Raw genomic sequence first — 19,836 nt, 5'->3', positions numbered from 1 at the left:
AAAGAGGGTTAAAACAGGTGCACCAGTGGAGTCTTTGTCTCTCCAAGGTACCTTAGGTATTGATTATTCAGGCCTGAATGCAGCTAGACCGCCCCATATCCTCAGAGATTAGTCCTTTTGCGGCATGCTATTGAATGAAGGCTACTCATGTCTTGACTGATTAAGCTTAGCTTGGCGCAGGGACTGGGTCAGTCAGTGGGGATGTCGAAGGCCGAGGCCTGATCTGGTTAGAGGGTTATTTGGTTGTCGGGGTGGGCCGACGGCTGCAGGAAAAACAAGTGGCTGGTTTGCCGCTTGGCGCTTGGCGCTTGGATTTGAATTTATTTGAAGGAAATAAAAGTGAAAAGTGAAAAGTGAAGAGAGCGTGATGGAGGTCGCCTAACTTTGCCTGGGAAGGTAGATAATTCCTTGAGTTTGAGTAGGCTGTTGACGTTGTTGGTTGATAAGGATGAAGGTGAGGGATTCCTTTGTTTTGAGTGTGTTCAGTGTTGTGACTCTGCATGCTGATATGCCCGTACGGAGGACGCAAGGTCAAGCCTAAGGTACTGTACTCCGTAGATAGATGGTGATACAGAGTCAATTGAGTACAGAATACCTTATCTTGATAGAATGGCTTTCTTGCAAACTCATCAATCTTGTGGCGCTGAAGTCAAGCTAGATTTAAGCTTTTCTGGCTTTTCACAAGTACGCAGAGGTTAGGGCTAGTCTACGCTGGAAGTTGTTCGACGAAGATGCATTTTATGGGTTGACGCGTACGCCTCTCTTCGGCTGCTCCTGAGCTCCCGTTATTTCGGAACTAGTGAACGTCAGAAACTGGATACAGCTGCAACAAGTCAACAACTTCCCACAGGCCTGATGTTGATCTAGCACTAAACGGAGGTTCGGGAAAGGCCTCGTTTAGGCTCGAGAGACTATGAAAGCACATCAAAGGTTCTGAGCTTGCTATTGTCGAAATGCATCAGCAGAAGTTATTCGATGACTTCACCCTTAAGACCTAACGTCACAGGAAGACAGTTCATTCTTCAGATCAAGCTAACAACCTCGAAGGTAAAGCCTCGCTGACTTCAGGACCTCCATTGGGAGAATGTGCTCCAGCTCACGGCCTGGATTCTTAAAGTACGCAATACATTCGACCGATCCCTTCACTGCAGCGATCAACACATAGCGCAGCAATGGCTGCCACTCAGCGCGGAACCGCCGTTGTTGTTTTTCATCATCTGCAATGCTTGGTGGTCCGTTGAAGTGTGCAATGATCCGGTTCTGATCCTGTACCGACAGAAGATTCGGCGGTGTCGCTATATTGAAAATCTGGTCCACTCCACTTTCCGTCTCATACTTGTGAATGAATTCAAGTGCATTGATGGCGCTGATTATCTGCTTGTATGCTACCGCGTCATCCTTGAAGGCCTTCGCCCAAATACTCTCGAGGATAAGTCGTACGCGGTCCATCGAGCGCCAAAAGACACGCCCGCGTCGGTCGCTGTGATACCTCACGCAGTCAGAGTACACCGGCAAAAATACGTCCTCCGGGTCGTAGTTCGATGCAAGGCCCAGCGCGACGACCCATCCGCCACGTGTCTCATCACCAGCCTTGAAGACACTCACGTTCTGTGGGTCTACGAGCAGAGGTGGGTATCCTCCCAAAAGGCGTTGGACGTAATCCTTTGTGAACGTCCTCTGGATGGTTCCTTCAAGATGCAAGATCACAATATCTGGCTTGATGACTTGTACCTCGAGAACAGCACCGCTCATAGCGAAAGTTCGTGGTCCGGACCGATATTCTGTTTGCCGAGACCTCTCTTTGAGGACGGCCATAAAGACGAACGCCAAGATGACTCGGAGATCGACGTGAAGGAACTCCTTGGATAGGGGCAGACATTCGGGCTTCTCGACTACGTAGGAAGCTGGACTCCAATTGCTCACGACGGTAGTAAGAGTGCTTTCCCAGCACCGCGCGGCTTTCGTATGCGACATCTGGTAACTGTTCGCCGTCCAAATGGAGGTGTGCAGCGGACCATCTTTCAAATCCACCCAGAGCCTCCTTCCGCAGGTCCCTTCTGACGGTCGTAAGGCCGTTCGCGCATTTCGCGAGGCGGAGGTGAGCATACTCGAGCCGCGCTCCGTGAGGGCGAGGGTCGCTAGCCCGATCGGAACCGCCACAATAGTGGCGTATGCCGACAATGAGGACAGCAGGTTATCGGACACCATGATGAGTGATCTCGACTGCCAAAGAGTCGTTGTCAGGCTCTCCACGAGCCAGGTACTCCACTGACTTTATGGTTTCAGAAAGTTCATAACCGACGCCTGATTCAAAGGAGGCTATGATGGGCTTGGCTGACAGTCAGCAGCCCTGGATACTGTGGCTGAATCTACTTGCTTTTTGAAAAGGGAATGCTCCAATCAGCAACACTGCGGAATACGAAGGTGAAGCCTTGACCTTTGCCCGACGAGTGGTTTCAGCTAAGCGCCTGAATAGACCAAGGCAAGGCTGAAGGATGCGGTCAGGCGCAGGCCTGTAGAAGCGCCTTTTAAGTTCTAGCCATTTGCCCCCGTCGTCTTTGTAGAAAGAGATTGCTCCAGGTCTCTGCTTGTCTACAAGCCCATCTGAAAGTCAGGCGGATAATGTCACTTTGGCTTGAAGAGGAGCTGCTACAAGCAGTGAAAGAATCCAATGCTACCACTGTTGCGAATCTTCTAGCCGCAGGGGCTGATCCTAATGCCGGGCTCTTCAGACGTGAGCATGTACTTTCTATGGCCGTCTGCAACGGGAGCGAGGAGATATTGGACCTCCTTCTTAAGCGCGGCCCCATCGTTTGTATGAAGGAGTCGCACAGTGACAACCAACGATCGCCTACTATTTGGCATAAGCTCCGGTGGCTAGCGTCTGCGCTGAAGGGTACGGTCGTCAGAACTGGCATAGCCCTCCTGGCGCCTCTTGCAATGCACAAGCTGGCCATGTCATTGTCTCCTGGCTTTTTGCAAAACGTCGGCCTGTACGGGAGTCGCTACTTTTGGTTCCTCATGCACGCTTCGCGTGCCAGCCTTCTCTCGGATGCCGATTTACGGACTCGATATCTCGATTGGTGGACTTATACCGACACTCTTTCTCACAGGTTGAAGGAGCGCTTTGTCAGACGCCTATTTCGCATCCCCCTTCCAATTCTGTCTCCCAGCTATGTTCAGAGTTTCGCCATGCCCCTGTTACTGCGGTTTTGTATCGACGTGATAGTCGTTGCAGGCCGAAGCATCCTACATGTTGTCAGGACTGATGACCCGGAGCGGCAACGCTGGACAGGAAACTTGCCTCTTTCCAACTACGACGGGTGGCTATCGCCGGCGGAGAAAGTTCTCCGCGCGGTCCTTGAGTCGGAATCAGTTACAGAAGCTATGGTGCTGAAGCTCCTGCAAGCAGACACACTGGCATCGCAACCTTACGAGAGATCCGAAGCGGCTCGCACGCTACTCGGACTCGCTGTCCGCAAGTGCTGGCCAAGATTGACAAGATATCTCGTCAATGCAGGCGTCCCTGTAGACAGAGGGCTATCAAGCCACTCATATGACCTCAGATGGCCTGCTCTGACAGAGGCGCTTGTCTACGTCTTTCGTCCGCAAGACCTGTTCATTGTACCTCGTACATATTTTCATGGTAAGCGGGTGCTGTGGTCCACTGACACATCTCTACGACATGGTCGAGTCAGCACATTTGCCCAGCTCAGGCGACCAGTGAACACTCGAAATCAAGCCGTGTCAGGATCCACCAATGACGTTTCTGAAGCGGCGAGCCTCATGGAGATGATGGACATTCTGCGAGATTGCGGAGCTGATCCTTTACTGACTGATTCGCAAGGAAATGATTTCCTTATCTATGTAATTCAACAGCGTTGGCCAACAGATGCTGTCAGACACTTGCTGCAGATATTGAAGGACGATCCCGACTGGAGTCCCGGAACAGCTTCGCCAGTCCTTTATGAGGCAGTATGTCGCCAATCTCCCAATCTGGAAACCATTCGATTGCTCCTCGAGGCAGGAATTTCGCCAGAGTCAGAAAACCGCGATGAAAAGACCCCTCTCCATGCCGCAGCGTACATGAATGACTCCACAGATGCTCTAGAATTACTCCTTGACTATGGAGCAGACCCTGATAATGGTGGAAAGTGCGGTTTGCCGCCAATTCTGCGGACGCTCGACGATTGCAGCCATGAAAAATTCGTCTGCTTTTTGAGAAATGGGGCAGATCCCAATGCAACGAACGCTGAGGGCAAAACCGTTCTGCAGGTAGTTATGGAAGAGGCATCGCCGCGCGCTTTCAGAGGGCGCTTGGTGAAGTCTCTTCTAGAGTGTGATTCTCTTGTTGTCTTCGACATCGAAACACAAACATCTCCCGCATTCCTCGCTGCCGTCAGTCAACCCAATTCGGCCGGCTGGGATGAGAAGATCTTAGACTTACTGTTGGAAAGGATTCCCACATATGAACGGCAGAGGCTGCTCAATAGTGCACTGCAGATCGCCTCTGGTCGGAACTCTTGGGAACATTGCAATATTTTTACCGTCTTTTATCTGCTGCGAGTGGGCGCGGATCCTGTTTCAGTGGCGAATGGTTGTGATACACTACTTCATCGGATATGTGCAGCTCGTAGGCTAGAAGACCATGAGCATCGGGAAGATATGAGGGAGCTCCTATCGCGCCAAAATTTAGACGTCAATGCGTCGGGGAACGACAAAAAAGTGCCGTTGCATCACGCTGTCGAAATGGGTAATCGGGACCTTGTCTACCTACTCCTCGAACACAAAGCCGACCCCAATGTGAAAGACGTGAAAGGACAGACGCCACTTCAACTTCTTTGCTCAAGTAAGTCAGAGGAGTACACGATCTCACACAGTCAAAGCGATGTACAAGATGACGCGAACGACGCCCAATATTGTGGTGTTCGAGGGCAAGCGTCGTGGAGGTTTGTTACCAGAGAGAGAAGATGGAACATCAAGCGCAGTCTGGAGCAGGAAGAGATGTTCCAGGTTCTCGTCGAGCACGGTGCAGACATCACAGTTGCCGACAATCGAGGACGCACTCTTCTGATGATGGCCTGTGAGCAGGGAAATTCTGTAATCGCTGCCAATATACTTTACCTTTACAGCCTGGGAATTAAGTGGCTCGCGGAAATTTTCGACGAAGCCGAGTGCACAGGGGTAACCATTTTCCCGTTCGCTTACAGTAATGTGCTTCAGAGACCGGGAATGGAGCGTCTCGCAGACGCTGTCAACTGGACTGACTGCTCAGGAAAGACCGCCCTCCACTTTGCTGCTGCAAATGGTGACATCTACACACTCAAAACACTGCTTAATCCGCAACAGATCTTTCGTCCGAGGTCCAACGTGTGGAGGTCATTGGCCGAGGCAGGAGAGATCCACGAGAATAAGACAATGAACCAGAATCTTGAGTCTCCTACAGAGCAGCATATGATAGAACAAGAGATCGAATACCGGAGAAGTCTTCTTGGCGTCCCGTCCTTTCTCCGAAAGCACTACATTTATATGGACGAGCCTAAGGAGGACAAGTTGACGATTGGAGGTCCCCGTCGCGGGGAAATTCAAAATATCTATCTTCCCAATGTCTCCGTATCGGAGTGGGAATTGGACACAGATGAGGGGAAAACCCTTGTTCGTCTCGAAGAGCAGGTGGATTGTAGGGGAAGAACTCCCCTACACTATGCCGCGGAGGGCGAACATTTGGAGGCAGTGAAGCTCCTTTTGAAGTATGATGGTATCGATGTGCAAGCGAGGGACAATTCTGGCAGAAGAGCCATAGATCTGGCATTGGATAACAACTTCTATGACGTTCTTAACGTGCTTCAGGATTGAAGAATATTAGCATGGTTGATATTTCAAAGAGACATCAATGTGGTCTGGTTGACAGCAGTGTATTGTGCTCATGCCTGATAATTCAGGAAGGAACCATGGTCAGTTCGTGTCAAGCCTGGCATACAAATGTGCAATTGTCAAGCCACACCACTGAGGCTGTGTGCTAAGCCATTTTGGCATCTGACGATCGTTGCTAATTATAAGCTGACCCAGGCAGAATCATAAGCTGATGACCGTTCATTCGTGAGTAGACCAGCTACTACTGCAAGTCTGCAAGACAAATCAGGTTGTGTTTTGGGGACCGAGCCCACAATGCGGTTCATCGGTCAGGGTCCTCGCCTCCTCGGAACCCACATACTGCCGAATGGGTGGGCCTAATACTGCAACGACAAGACCTGCAGTTTACGTATGATCTGGAGAAATGATAGGATATGAACCCGAACAATCAAACTATGACTTGAATTGATAATTCGGATATTTGATGTGATAGTTGCTAGGTTTTTGGTTCGTATCTGGGCTATTTTGATGCTGTGGGGTAACGGCGTGCAACGGTGCAAGGGACTGATGTGGGATGCTGGGGATACATAGATAGATCGGGCCATTCTTACCAAAGAACTGCTCCATAATATCCCTCTATCTCGTAGCTTAAATTTCCGTTAACGTATCGAATGATCAATCATTCGAACAAGCAAGGGCCATTGGTCAGGTACGGATAATATCAGAATAACCTAGGTACCTCTATGGTGAGGTAGCTATCCAGGCCATAATCAAGCGGAACCACCAGCGTTGACAGTGTTCTAGAAACAATTGCTGAGGCTCTGATTGTGCTGTTGACCAAATGTATGCATAACGATGACGTGCAGACTCAACGCCTCCGTAGTCAATACTTCTCTGTGGAATTGAAGCGCAATCCGTACCATACTTGAGGATTCCAACGAACCGGCTCTCCTGTACCGTGGCATGCCGGAAATGGTAATCCTCGGATGTGCGGGATATGTCAGCAGCAGATTGCACAGCCTGACGGCGAGATAATGGTTGCCTGAGCAGGCAACGATTGTTCGAAGATAGGAACGAGGACCAGAGGGCAGTTGAATAGCTTCAAGTGACTAGGTATGTGCAGATAGACCACTGTCTACTCTGTGTCAAGCTCATCAAAAGGTGAAACCATAGCCCATCACCACTAGCTTCCGACCGTAATGTTTCACAGCTATTAATTTGGTCTTGGGAACGTGAGCCAGGGAGGAAAAGGGGACTTGACGATCATCCACTTTGGTCTGTGCATCATCCAGGAGCTCCCTACTAACAGCCGCGTATATTATCATTTATCACCATCAAAACAAATCAAAAGTAGTTGCAACGGAGCTAGCTTCCAGCATCAGCCACATTCCCACAAACGATATTCAAGAACGAGGGAAAAGTGAACGAGAACAAAGTAGTATGTAGTACCTATGATAGTGAGTATCCTTACCACCTTCATCTCTGTCTTCTCTGAATAGTTAAATAGTTGTTGATCAGCTTCTGTACCACCCTGATCGTCATCACTTTTTCTTTTTTCTTTTTCTGATATTTGTTGCCGTCCTGCGGGTCCAGAACTTTGCCTACTGTCAACTCCGAAGGAATTCAGAGCCACAGCCAACCCTTGGGACTCTGGGAGAGCGCTTCTGCTTCCCTTTTCCGCCCGCCACTGTCTGCTCAGCCGCGTGTCTCACCCTGTCATTTCGTCCCTATTCTTCAATCGTTCATTTTTTACCTTTTGACTTATTCAAACCTCCCACTTCTTCTCTTTTGTCATACTCGTTTCCCATTCTTTAGTTCTTCCTCTTCGCTCCGTTACTGTACGTTGCTTTAGTGACAGTCGGGGAACCCGGGCTAAGCTCTTGTCCAGCGCATTTTGTCAACCTCCTGAATCCCGGAACCCGCGATCGCCCTTGCACCAGAGGAGTCGAAGAATTGCGACCTGATCATAAAACAACCCATATCGGGATCAACAGGGAAAAAGGAGCTTATTAGTTCATCTCTGTCTTCACTTATAGGAAATTCTAACATAATTACATCATGAGTGTATGTTCTTAATGGCTACCCCTTTCCCTTGCGAATGTCCCAAGCACGAAAACTTTATACTGACATCTTCGCTATGTGAAGTACGCGGACTACAACAACTCCCAGGGTGGCTACGGCCAGTACAACCCTTATGGCCAGCAGCAAAACAATGCCTACGGCGGCCAACAACAAGGCTACGGCCAATCCCCCTACCAGCAAGCCGGCAACATGGAGCAGGGCAATGGTAGTTATGGTAGGACTTCTCATAGCCTCAGGTTGAGCGAATGTCTCTAACGCATGTTGCCTCCTCCAGAAATGTCCGCCATGGGTGGTTACGGCCAGCAGCAGCAGCAGCCATCCGGCCCGACCGCATTGCTGAACAAATGCAAAGAAATTAACGACGGTATTGCCGATCTGCGAGCCAAGAGAGAGGGCCAGCTCGCCGCCGCACAGAACGCTTTGCTTGACTCGAGTACCGGAAAGGAAGATCAGGCCTCCCGTCAGACACTCGATTACATCGAAGACGAGATCAACAACGGTTTCCGTTACCTCCGGGACCTCCTGAAGAAGATCAAGCAGACTCCTGGCTCCGGAGACACCCGTGTTCAGACTCAGGTCGATGTGACAAGCCGGAACTTGCGTCGGGAGATTGAGCAGTACCAGAGAGCCCAGTCGGATTTCCAGAAGCGGTTGCGCGAGCAGGTGCGCCGACGATACGAGATCGCAAACCCAGAGGCTACTCCCGATGAGATTGAACAGGGCGTTGATAATGTTTTGATGGGCCAAGAGCAGAGCTTCCAGGTACGAGAGAACCTGTCATTCTAAATATCTTAGGCAGATGCTGATTTGCTTCTGATAGGTTACCGGTAGCAGAACCAGACAGGCCAATGACGCCAGACAAGCTGCCTTGGAGCGATCCGCCGCTATTCGAAAGATCGAACAGGATATGATTGAGCTGGGCCGTTTGTACCAGGAAGTTGCAGAGCTGGTGCATCAACAAGATGCTGCTGTTGAGCAGATCAATCAAGGCGCCGAGGATGTTGTCGACAATGTTCAGAATGCAAACACCCAGATTGACCACGCAATCAAGAGCGCGCGCAATGCCAGAAAGTGGAAGTGGTATGCGCTGCTCATCGTCAGTATGTATTATCTTTGGCCTCGCTGTAAAAGCCTTCAGCTGACTTACTGTTACCCTAGTTCTGATCATTGCCATCGTTGTGGGTGTTGCTGTTGGTGTCACCCAGGCCAACAAATAGTAAAATGGTCATCCTTGAAAGATGCTTGCACCAAACGGCTTGCAGAATACGTTTGTCGGCTGCTTATGATCTACTCCGCGCTCGAAAATCTGCGTCGCTACATCAGGCTTCTCGATATCCCCCTGTCTCGTCCTCTGCACTAACCTTTCGCTATACGTGGCCCATGCAATGCGGAAGCGAAAGTGGATAATTTGGCGTGGCATCATAACCCGATGCCTGGTTCCGCTTCACTCATCTTCTTGGCCATCCGAGCTGCTCGAAGACCGTTCATTTTTCGCCTCGAAATTTCCTTGTGTAACTTTCTTATACCACTCGATCGCATTCTCCTGTGTTTTACCCTGTCTTGAAATTTTCTCCTCGTTTTGAAAAGCACGGCAGCTTGCGAATTCCTTCTCCATCTCACCTTGGCTCTCCCCCCTGCGCTTTTTGTATCTCTGGGTCGTGTATCTCTGCTTCATGTCCGATAATATGCGACTTGATGGTTCGTCGCTGCTGTTGACTAGGATACGCATGATGCTGTTGCACATGTACATATTAGATTTTCTTCTCGCTTTTGCTGCCGTTGGCGCTAGAATCTATGTAATAATCAAACTCTAATTCATTACGAAAGTATATATATACACAGAGAACCTTACCCAGTCACCGATTTGGGTCTATTTCTAACCATGACATCCCAACAGCCAGCAGACCTCACAGATCAGACAGTCAGCCGGCATTATTATGACCACAGCACACCCTGCTGCCCTAGGCCTGCGACTGCCTTGCCTTCTCCCGCTCCTCCTCCTCCGGCGTCCTCGTCCGTAACTGCAGAGCATGGATTCCCCCATCCCGACTCATCTCATCCTTAAGCAGAGCGTAGACCATCCGATGCCGCGCGGGCTGCATCTTCGACTGGAAAGCAGAGGATGTGATCGTGACACTGTAGAAATACACATTAGCTCATCCCCACCCCTCCCTTCTTTCCTGACAGTATAACAGAGACATACTGGAAATGCGTCTCTTTCGACACTACGCCTTGCATCGGGGCGTGGTGCGCGTGCAGGTGCGAGTCATTGCGGATGACGAGGGTTGAGGGGGAGAAGGCGGTTGTTATCTATGTCGAGCGATGGGTTAGCTGTTTGTCTTTAAGGAAAGCGGAGATTGTGCCAATATGCTCGGTACCTTCTCGCGGATGGTATCCTCCATCGGTGTCGTGGAGGTGGACGACATTCTGGATGGGAGGGTGCTTCTGAGCGGGGAGAAGAGGCGGCGGGGGAGCAGGCCTGGTCGGCTGCGGAGGGGGAGCATTGACGGGTTGTTTGGGCCTTTGGGGACTTTGTAAACTGAGGATGGTTCGGTAGAGAGACGTCTCTTGCAGAGGATAATGGTCTTGTTTGGGGTTGTAAGTCGTATGGTCTCCTCGGGTCTGGGCCTGTGATGCCGGGATGCTGTTTCGGGGATAGCGTTTCGTGGATGATGGTTTGCTCCGCAATGTTCCTTGAGGTGGAATTCGGATGTTATCATCTGCTCTATTTTTGTACTGCTTCTTCGGCTTGATTTTGCAGGAATTCATCCTAGTGCCCAATGTATGTACTCGTCTTTCATTGCCTCCATGATCGTTTCTGGCGTTACGTGTGCTAACTGGTAAGACGCCAAACCGCAGAGCTCCGGAGCACCTCCGTCCATGACATCAATTTACCGCGCAGCAATTGATCTTGGGCATTGACATCTCGCAATAACCCAGACTTCGTTGGAATACCGCAAGTGGAGGAGTTACATGAGACGCTCTCAGGGATACTAATCCGCCATGCAACGACGCAATCTGATGTCATTGCTTTCTCGGGGCTCTCCGTCCCTTCGGGCCGTCCGAGCAGCATTTGCTTGCAAGCCCTTTATCAGCCGAGTTCAGAACGCGAGCACGCCAGCTTCGCTTCGTTCGTTGTCAACGTTACCGAATCTTCCTCTCTTTCGTGCGCTCAAAGATCATGACTCCTCAAGCCTCGCCGTCGTTCATAGCGCATCTTCGCGATCTTTCACCTATGGTAATTTGGTCGCGGACGTGCTGCAGGCAAAAGAACGCCTGCTAGGATCTGTCGGGGGAAGGCAGGATTCGCTATCTGGGGAGAGGATTGCATTCCTTGCGGAGAATAGCTACGATTACGTAGGTACTGTTTCTCTACTCTGTACAAGTATTCCGGGTGAATCACCCGCTACCTTGGCCTAATGGCTAATCCTGACCTGCAGTAACACTCCTCTCCATCCTTGCAAGCAATGCGATTGCTCTCCCTCTTTCTCCAGCTTTCCCTGTCGGCGAACTCAAGTACATCCTCGACAACTCCCAGGCCAAGGTGTTGGTCTCTACTCAGAAGTATGCGGATAAGGCGCACGACCTGCTCAAGGCTGGGTTGAATACAGAGCCCGTACTGGATATCAAGGAGAAGATCCAAGTGGGTGGGACTAGCTCGCACCCGGTCTCTTTGGAGGAACCCGACGGGGATAGATTGCTTGGTGGGATGATGCTTTATACTTCTGGGACTACGAGCCGGCCGGTAGGGCATTGACTTTTCCGTTACATTCAGTTTATTGACTGGGAGATTTTCTTGACTGACTATCAATTAGAAAGGCGTTCTCATTCCTCAATCAGCACTCACGGCACAAGCGTCTTCGCTATTAGAGGCGTGGAAATATGCCCCTGAAGATCGATTGCTTCACCTTCTTCCACTGCATCACATCCATGGAACTGTCAATGCGATTGTAACACCTTTACTTGCCGGATCTTCTATTGAATTCATGTTTCCTTTCAACACAGACGCCGTGTGGAACAGGCTTGCAGCGCCATTTTTACCAAACAGCACTTCTAAGAGTAAGATTACATTCCTCACAGCTGTGCCGACGATCTACAACCGATTGCTCTCGAGCTTTCCCAGCCTACGTCCCGAAATTCAGGAAGCTGCGAAGAAGGGCATCTCGCCCGAGAATCTCCGCTTGAACATTTCTGGCTCCGCGGCTCTCCCGACACCGACGAAGCAAGCCTGGCAGGATCTCAGCAATGGAAATGTCCTCCTTGAGCGCTTTGGCATGACTGAGGTCGGTATGACCATCAGCTGTGGACTCGACTTCGCGGACCGCGTGGACGGAAGTGTCGGCTGGCCGCTGCCGTCTGTGGAGGCTAGACTAGTCGACACAGACACGAACGAAGTGATCAAGCCCGGGGAGGAGCTCGATGGCAACGGTCGTGAGCGGGAAGGTGAAATCCAGCTTCGTGGGCCGACGATCTTCCGCGAATACTGGGCCAACGAGAAGGCTACAAAGGAGGCCTTCGTGGATAGCGAAGATGGGAAAGGCAAGTGGTTCAAAACAGGCGATGTCGCTACCCGCCGGGTAGTCGAGAAGGCCGGCAGGGGGACCAGCGGTGACTGGGCCAGAGGCCCAATGTATTTCATCCAGGGTCGACTGAGCGTCGATATCATCAAAACGGGTGGAGAGAAAGTCAGCGCGTTGGAGGTTGAGAGGGAGTTACTCTCACTGTATGCTCACCTTTTCCTCTCGCCAGTGCATTCAGACTAACTTGTTTGTTCAGCCCTCAGATCACCGAAGCCGCCGTTGTTGGCCTTCCATCCGAGCAATGGGGTCAAAAGGTCGCAGCGGTAGTCGTCCTGAACTCCGAAGTAGCAGCCAAAACAGGTCGCAACGGCAAACCCTGGGGCCCTATGGACATGCGGCGCGCCCTGAAAGACCGGCTAGCGAGCTACAAGATGCCCCAAGAGATGAAGGTCCTTGACGGGCCAATTCCGAGAAATGCCATGGGGAAGAGTGAGTGATTTTGACCTCGTCATTTGGCTACTCAGCAAGCTAACTATGGATGGCTGCAGTAAACAAGAAGACACTCGTCAAGGAGGTCTTCGGGCTGTAGTCACGAGATCGTACGTTCTTTCCTGTATAATTTGCTGCTCGACAAAATATGTAAATTCGCCCATGTTCAAAGGTTACTGGGGCCCAATTGGGACAATTCTGACATCGATCGTTTCGAGTAATCTGAGATTGTACACACCATTATGATGCTCCAATGACGGAAAGGAACTTTGGGCGGATATCCGCCGATTCATCGCTTGCGAAAACCAGAAGTGAAACCTGGAATTTGACGAGATGCCATACATCGAGCGCGCCTGGACGGGAATAATACGCATATCAAATCAATTGGAAGCAGTATTTGCATGGCACGCCGATCAACGAGTAATTCCACTTATCGAGCGGCATTGTCGCCAGTCGGCGGAAGCGCTTGCTGAGTTAGTTTTGCAATCTTGAGACAGTCTTCGAAGTCAAGAACATTCATCAGGCAGAAGTTTTCTTATGACAAAACATTCAAGACTTCCAAACCGACTCAATCCATACTCCACTCGTTCCCCAGATCCTTGCCCCAATGACTGTGGGGAGCGAAGGATATCAGGGACGTCTGCTTCAGCAAATCCTCCTCCAATCAATGAGCATGATCTCTTTGCATCGTTCCAGAGTGCGATCTTTATGCTGATCCCAATACTGGATTCGACACCGAGCATGCAAATGATGCAATATCTTCATATTTCGGATCTCCGTTCCGCAGCAGCATGGCCAGGCACATTCCAGACTCAAAGGGGATATGCACCAAAAACGAACCGTGGTTCCATACCCTTCGGTGTGATATGTTCCCTCGAAGCGCCAATATATAAGCTCAGAGCTGTACCTATGAGCAGACAAAGATTTGTCCACTGACTGAGCACGTCATCCTTGGTCGATGCAATTGCAACAATGGCTCGATCACTTGCAGCAGCCGCGCTGGCACTCCTTCCCCTTGTGACTGCACAGCAGATCGGTTCGACCCCCGAGAATCACCCGCAGCTCACAACATACAGATGCACTTCTCAGGGTGGCTGCGTTGCACAAAGCACCTCAGTCGTGCTTGACATCAGTGCACACTGGATACACCAAAAGGGAGGGCAGACACCATGCACCACTAGCAGCGGCCTTGACCCGTCCCTCTGCCCGGACAAGGTGACCTGCAGCCAGAACTGCGTAGTCGAAGGCATCACCGACTACAGCAGCTTCGGCGTGCAGACCACGGGCGACGCCATGACGCTCTACCAATACCAGGAGCAAAACGGCCAGATCAAGAGGCTGTCGCCGCTCGTGTACCTCCTCGCCGAGGACAGCAAGAACTACAACATGCTGCAGCTACTCAACCAAGAAGTCGCCTTCGACGTCGACGCCTCCAAGCTCCCATGCGGCATGAACGGCGCCCTCTACCTCTCCGAGATGGACGCCTCCGGCGGCCGCAGCGCCCTCAACCCCGCCGGCGCAACCTACGGCACAGGCTACTGCGACGCGCAGTGCTTCAACACCAACCCCTGGATTAACGGCGAGGCAAACACCGCTGGCGCAGGCGCCTGCTGCCAGGAGATGGACCTCTGGGAGGCCAACGCCCGCGCCACAGCCTTCTCCCCGCACCCATGCAACACGGCCAGCCTGTACGCGTGCGCCGGCGCCGAATGCAACTCCGTCTGCGACAAGCTCGGCTGCACCTTCAACCCCTACGTGCTCGGCGCAAGGGATTATTACGGCTACGGTCTCACCGTCGACACCACCAAGCGGATGACCGTCGTCACGCAGTTCGTGACGGACGATCACACCGCGGCAGGCACACTGGCCGAGATCCGCCGGCTGTACGTGCAGGATGGCAAGATCATCATGAACGCGGCCGTCTCGGCCGGCAGCTCCATCACGGAGTCCTTTTGCTCGTGGTCGAGCACGTTCAAGGGTCTGGGTGGTTTGGAGCGCATGGGCGAGGCGCTGGGTAGGGGCATGGTGCTTACGTTCAGTATTTGGAATGATACGCGCCAGTTCATGCATTGGCTCGATAGTGGCGATGCCGGGCCGTGCAATAGCATCGAGGGAGATCCTGCTTTGATACAGGCCTACTACCCCGATACGTCGGTGACTTTTTCGAAGATCAGGTGGGGTGATATTGGTAGTACGTACTCTGCTTAGGGTGCTGCGGTGTGTGTATGATCGCTTCGAGCGTCGGTTTGTAAATAAGGTTCTGTCTTAGAGGCTTGTACATAAAGACGAGCATAGCTCAATAAGCATATGATCCTAGCAAGGCGATTGGGATATTGTAGATATGCAAAGCATTCAGATGCAGGAGATAATCTTGGTGAGGAGCTTGGGAAGCTCTCTATATTCTTCAAGATCGCCATATGATACATAATAAACCACAGTTCTATAACTGTACACGAACCTGACGCCTTGCGATGACCAAAAGAGGCGAGATATCCACAAAAAGAAAATTTATCAAATACAATTCCCGTCAACTCTCTGACCTAGAGAAGAAGTGAAGAGCGAACCAGTCTTAGCTTAACGCCACTCACCAACCCGCTCAAAATGCTTGACTACTCGCGTGGCCTCCATGACGACCAGCATGCGGGCCAAATCAACCGAAGTAATCTTAGCTTCAACGACGCTGAGGATGTTGGCATCCGGTACGTTGTGAGTAAGGACCTGGCAGCGGACTCCTAAAGACGTGATGACGCCCGCGTATCCTTGTCCGAACTCGGTGCCTGCCATGGAGGTACTGCTATACGGCTTGTGAAGGAGGCATGGGAACGTCTCGGGCAATGCGCATTCAGCAAAGTAGAATGCGCGGAAGAGGAGCATGCACGCCCAAAACTGCTTGGACGCAGCGTCGCAGTCCCTGATGCGGTTACGTTTCCAGCGTGACCTGGAGATATAGTTGTCGACATAGTCCTTGGAGAAGGGGAGGACAGAGGTATCCCTCGCGGCGTCTAGGGGTCGCCCGTGTTCGTGCTCGAAGCGCAGCGCGGCTTCGATTTGGTAGTGCGCGAGGAGGTCGACATATCGCCGAAGTGGGCTTGTGGATTTGATATAGGCGTCTAGCCCAAGGGGGATATGTGGGATGGGGGTCGATGAGGAGACTCCCTTGGGGGCTGAAAAGTGCAGCCATCCTTCTCCTCCGTATTCGGCCATGTTTTCGTTCGTTAGTCTCGTGTATTCGGGGTGATAGCATGTTCCGTCGTAGACTGCTGGGATGTTGCGCTCTGCGCACCATTTCCCGGAGATCCAACACGCGAAATTCATCAAGGTCGAGATGAGATTTCGCTTTGTGAGGTCAGGTACTTCGTGGGGGTCGACGTCCTGCAAGCGCAACTGAATGACTGGATCGCCCAAGTAGTAGCGGCCTTCGGTGATATCCATGTTGTAGGGTTTCATGGGCGCTGTCCCTGCGAAGACAGAGACAGAATTGTCAGCAGGCGACGGCCACTCCATGGCCCCGTTCTTGAGCCGGTATTCACGAAATGCCAGCATCAGTTTCCGCAAGGTATGGAAAGCGCGCTCGTCTTCTGCTGCTAGCGAGCTCTGTAACTCTTCCCGCTTGTGTGGCTGCGTAATAGTGCTCCCCACTGTCAGGGTCTCCGAAGACTCAGTGGTGGATTCAAAAAGACTACGCAGCTTGTCGTGCGTGATATAGATTACGTTTCTGACAATGCCATTAGCGATGTTCGTTTCTAGAACCTCACCCTGCAGGTTCATCTTGGCACTGAATGTGAGTGCAGGGCGACCAGGAGCCAGACTGAAATGGCTCTGTGTCATTGAGCTGGGCAGCATCGGGTATGTGCGCTCCGGGACGTAGAGGGTCTGATTACGCACGGCGGCGTATTCCATGATCGGGCTGTCAGGTTCGACAAATGCGGAGGGATTGGCAATGTGGATATGTATCCAGAAAGTGTCATTCGAGCCTGGAATAGGCTCCAAGGAGACTCCATCATCGATCTCTTGCGCATCAGGATTGTCCACGCAGTATACTGGCAGATCGCCCCAGTCAGTCCGCATGCTCCGCATTTTGTCCGATAGCCCTTCCGTATTGAGCTTCTCGCACGCTTGTTTGACATCCTCCCATGTTGCATCCGACCTGCGCGAGATGCCGTGTCCCGGAAGAGCCAGACTCTGGTCGAGTACTCGCAAATTTTCCCAAGGAGATAATACACCTATTTCTTGCAAGAACAGCTTTACGGTCGCTGCGTTCAGCTCAAGACTGGTATACATTCCAGTAGCGCGCATGATGTGGGAACCGGCCGATCTCAACGGCCCAGAGTTCATTCTCCTAGGAGGTATGCACCATAGCAACAAATATTCTATGATCATTCGATCGGCATCACTGAACTTCTCAGTGAGCATTTCGCGATAAACCATGGCTTTTCCATCTTGTCCAGGTGCGAACCGGTGTGCCGTCGGACCAACGCTTGCCATAATCGTCGGCGACCGCACTTTCCTGCTCACTCGTATGAGACGCTGGGCTTTTTGCAGGAACTGTTGCAGAGGATGGTCCTTCATATTGGATTTCTCTTCTCCTATGAGCCTGCCTGTCGCGGACTGGACGAGGTATCCTTGATGCTCATGTACCCATCTGGTGACTGTATCGAGGAGTCTGGCGACCCGTTTTGGTTGCACAAGGTAATGATTTGTGAACAGTGAGCTTCGATCATTCTCAATAATGAATGAATTCCGGCGTATAGCCTGATGCACAGCGAATAGGACGGTATCGTCCAGCATCTCTTTGTCTATGCCCAAGGCTTTGCATGCCAGTTCTTCCAGTGTGTATTCTAGCTTCTCTTCCTCATCTGCAACAATTTCATGCATGTTATCTAGGAGATGCGCACGATCTCGGTAGAAATCTTGAAGCTTTGCATCGAAGTCACCGATCATTTGCAAGAGAGGGGCACCAACAGGTCTCGGCACTCCGCCTTCAATGGCTGACTGCATTTCAAAGCTCATTTGAGCCATGGTGTCCGGAAAATGTGGCATAAGGGGAGCGACCAATTCTGGAGGAGCGAATCCCTTCACGACGTAGTCCAGATCTTTGCTGTGAGCAATTCGCCATTTCCCTCGCTCTGTATAGAACTGTTGCTGTTTGTGAACGGATCGGACGTAGATTGCGAAGCTTAAAAGGCCGTCGGCACTTCGAGACAAGCATGAGTTAGCGAATTCAAGCATTAGAGAGTGAAAAACTTATGCACGACCTACGTAGAAAGAGCCACCAAGTCTCCTGGCTGTAGGAATTCATCCATTCCTTCTCCTTCGTCCCCGATATTGTGAAATTCCAGGTTTTCCTCGTCTGCCTCGCGTAGCACATCACTACCGGCATCAAATGCCTCCTTGCTATCGTTCAACATGTTTCCCACCCAAGGAGCCGATGGATCTAATGTACTCGAGGTCCCGGGTCCTCGGACCGGGTCCAAAATGTTTGGATGTGTCTCCTGCCATTTGCGTAGATAACTCCGAATGTCTTTGTTCTCCTCGAACTCGGTTTTTAAAAGGATATCCTCGATGGAGGTAGTAGACTGCTGCGTATCCTGCCCGGCGGGGGTAGACTATCAAGATTTCTATCAGAGCAAGCCAATAACGCATTCTCAGTTAGTACTCACCTCAACATTTGTACTCAGCGGCCGTCGAGTGAGGAATGGACAATTCAATAAGCGCCCCAAGCGACTTGTGTGAGTAGCCCCAGTTATGAGGCGGTTTCGCTTCAGCAAGTGGCTCGCCCCGACGATCCCACGGGAAATGTGCGTCCTTTGTATCAACAAAGACATCTCCAGGAATCAACACATAACACAGCTGCAATCTCCCCTGGAGATTCAAGAAGTGTGGGATCATCATCTGTTTGACGCCCATCGAAAACTTGGTGCATTTTGCCGGCATTTGCTGCTCACCGCCCTGGCGGTCGGAGTCTGGTTCCAGCCAATACTTTATCGTTTCCCAGTTGCTGCTCTTCATTCGTCCGAACGAGTGGTTCTTTGTGCTTGATCACTTCAACTTTTGAACTGGTGTCGCTCGCCTCTGAGCTCGTTGGATATGGTACGGAGTATCTTCGCTACCAATTTTGCTCGGATTCCTATCTTTATCAGGTGTTTTACAAAGGAATCGGAGGTTCTCTGAGAGGCTCAACCCTGCGCGACCTGAGGGTACGCCTCACATCAAATCCGGTCTTCTACAAAACAATCGTCCAGGGGCCATCTTTTTCAATGATGACCAAATCTGATAGCGACATTACAGTAGTTAACGTAATCCACAACCGAGCGAGACACCCAACCGAGCGAGACACTCAACCCCTGAAATCTTACAACCACCATCGAATCATCATCAAATCCAGCCTTTTATCCAATATGGCATCGAAACCAGCAGACTCAAGCATCAGATTAGAAGATCGCATATCTCTTGCAGTCAAAGCATATAAAAACGGTCATTTTAAAAGTGTACGAGCGGCAGCAGCAGCATATGATGTCCCACATTCCACTCTAGCCCATCGCATCAATGGTCGAAAGGCGCGAAGCAATATACCAGTAAACTGTCAGAAGCTTACCAATCTTGAAGAGGCCTCATTAAAGAAGTGGATTCTAGATATGGATGATCGCGGCCTACCCCCAACTCAAGATATTGTACGCAAGATGGCAGATTTACTATTATCTCAGCGGAAATCAGGTCCATCTACTGGCATTGGAAAGAACTGGGTCAGCAACTTCATTAAACGGTATGATGATCTTACATCAAAATATACCCGCAAATACGATTATCAGCGTGCAAAATGTGAGGATCCTGAGATCATTAATCAGTGGTTTGATCTCGTTCAGAACACCATAGTAAAATATGGTATTCTTGA

The 19,836-nt window shown here is 51.0% G+C and overlaps 7 protein-coding genes across 7 annotated transcripts; 4 read left to right on the top strand and 3 right to left on the bottom strand.

Annotated features, from left to right (window-relative positions):
• Positions 1 to 1,032: 1,032 nt before the first annotated feature.
• Positions 1,033 to 2,208, bottom strand: CDV56_102717 (uncharacterized protein; the record flags this gene model as incomplete). Its single annotated transcript, XM_026756336.1, has 1 exon — positions 1,033 to 2,208. The coding sequence occupies one exon, from the start codon at positions 2,206 to 2,208 to the stop codon at positions 1,033 to 1,035; it is 1,176 nt and encodes a 391-aa protein (XP_026613711.1).
• A 414-nt stretch (positions 2,209 to 2,622) lies between these two features.
• Positions 2,623 to 5,856, top strand: CDV56_102257 (uncharacterized protein; the record flags this gene model as incomplete). Its single annotated transcript, XM_026755876.1, has 1 exon — positions 2,623 to 5,856. One exon carries the CDS (start codon positions 2,623 to 2,625, stop codon positions 5,854 to 5,856), a length of 3,234 nt encoding a protein of 1,077 aa, XP_026613710.1.
• A 2,055-nt stretch (positions 5,857 to 7,911) lies between these two features.
• CDV56_101791 (syntaxin) lies at positions 7,912 to 9,152 on the top strand (the record flags this gene model as incomplete). Its single annotated transcript, XM_026755410.1, has 5 exons — positions 7,912 to 7,917; positions 7,999 to 8,149; positions 8,210 to 8,697; positions 8,756 to 9,035; positions 9,094 to 9,152. 5 exons carry the CDS (start codon positions 7,912 to 7,914, stop codon positions 9,150 to 9,152), a joined length of 984 nt encoding a protein of 327 aa, XP_026613709.1.
• Positions 9,153 to 9,896: 744 nt separating this feature from the next.
• CDV56_101637 (BolA family protein) lies at positions 9,897 to 10,361 on the bottom strand (the record flags this gene model as incomplete). Its single annotated transcript, XM_026755256.1, has 3 exons — positions 9,897 to 10,071; positions 10,139 to 10,245; positions 10,314 to 10,361. The coding sequence occupies 3 exons, from the start codon at positions 10,359 to 10,361 to the stop codon at positions 9,897 to 9,899; spliced, it is 330 nt and encodes a 109-aa protein (XP_026613708.1).
• A 577-nt stretch (positions 10,362 to 10,938) lies between these two features.
• CDV56_101236 (acyl-CoA synthetase) lies at positions 10,939 to 13,044 on the top strand (the record flags this gene model as incomplete). Its single annotated transcript, XM_026754855.1, has 5 exons — positions 10,939 to 11,296; positions 11,376 to 11,680; positions 11,751 to 12,658; positions 12,712 to 12,944; positions 13,004 to 13,044. 5 exons carry the CDS (start codon positions 10,939 to 10,941, stop codon positions 13,042 to 13,044), a joined length of 1,845 nt encoding a protein of 614 aa, XP_026613707.1.
• An 872-nt stretch (positions 13,045 to 13,916) lies between these two features.
• CDV56_100912 (glycoside hydrolase family 7 protein) lies at positions 13,917 to 15,152 on the top strand (the record flags this gene model as incomplete). Its single annotated transcript, XM_026754531.1, has 1 exon — positions 13,917 to 15,152. One exon carries the CDS (start codon positions 13,917 to 13,919, stop codon positions 15,150 to 15,152), a length of 1,236 nt encoding a protein of 411 aa, XP_026613706.1.
• A 366-nt stretch (positions 15,153 to 15,518) lies between these two features.
• Positions 15,519 to 18,550, bottom strand: CDV56_100389 (exoribonuclease II; the record flags this gene model as incomplete). Its single annotated transcript, XM_026754008.1, has 2 exons — positions 15,519 to 18,138; positions 18,204 to 18,550. Coding segments are annotated over 2 exons (2,967 nt in total), but the record flags the coding sequence as incomplete, so codon positions are not given.
• Positions 18,551 to 19,836: the final 1,286 nt, after the last annotated feature.

The sequence above is a fragment of the Aspergillus thermomutatus genome (assembly GCF_002237265.1).
Source record: "Aspergillus thermomutatus strain HMR AF 39 chromosome Unknown NODE_118, whole genome shotgun sequence".
NCBI lineage: Eukaryota > Fungi > Ascomycota > Eurotiomycetes > Eurotiales > Aspergillaceae > Aspergillus > Aspergillus thermomutatus.
Note: the sequence above shows the minus strand (reverse complement) of the source record. Positions and strands in the feature narration are given on the sequence as shown.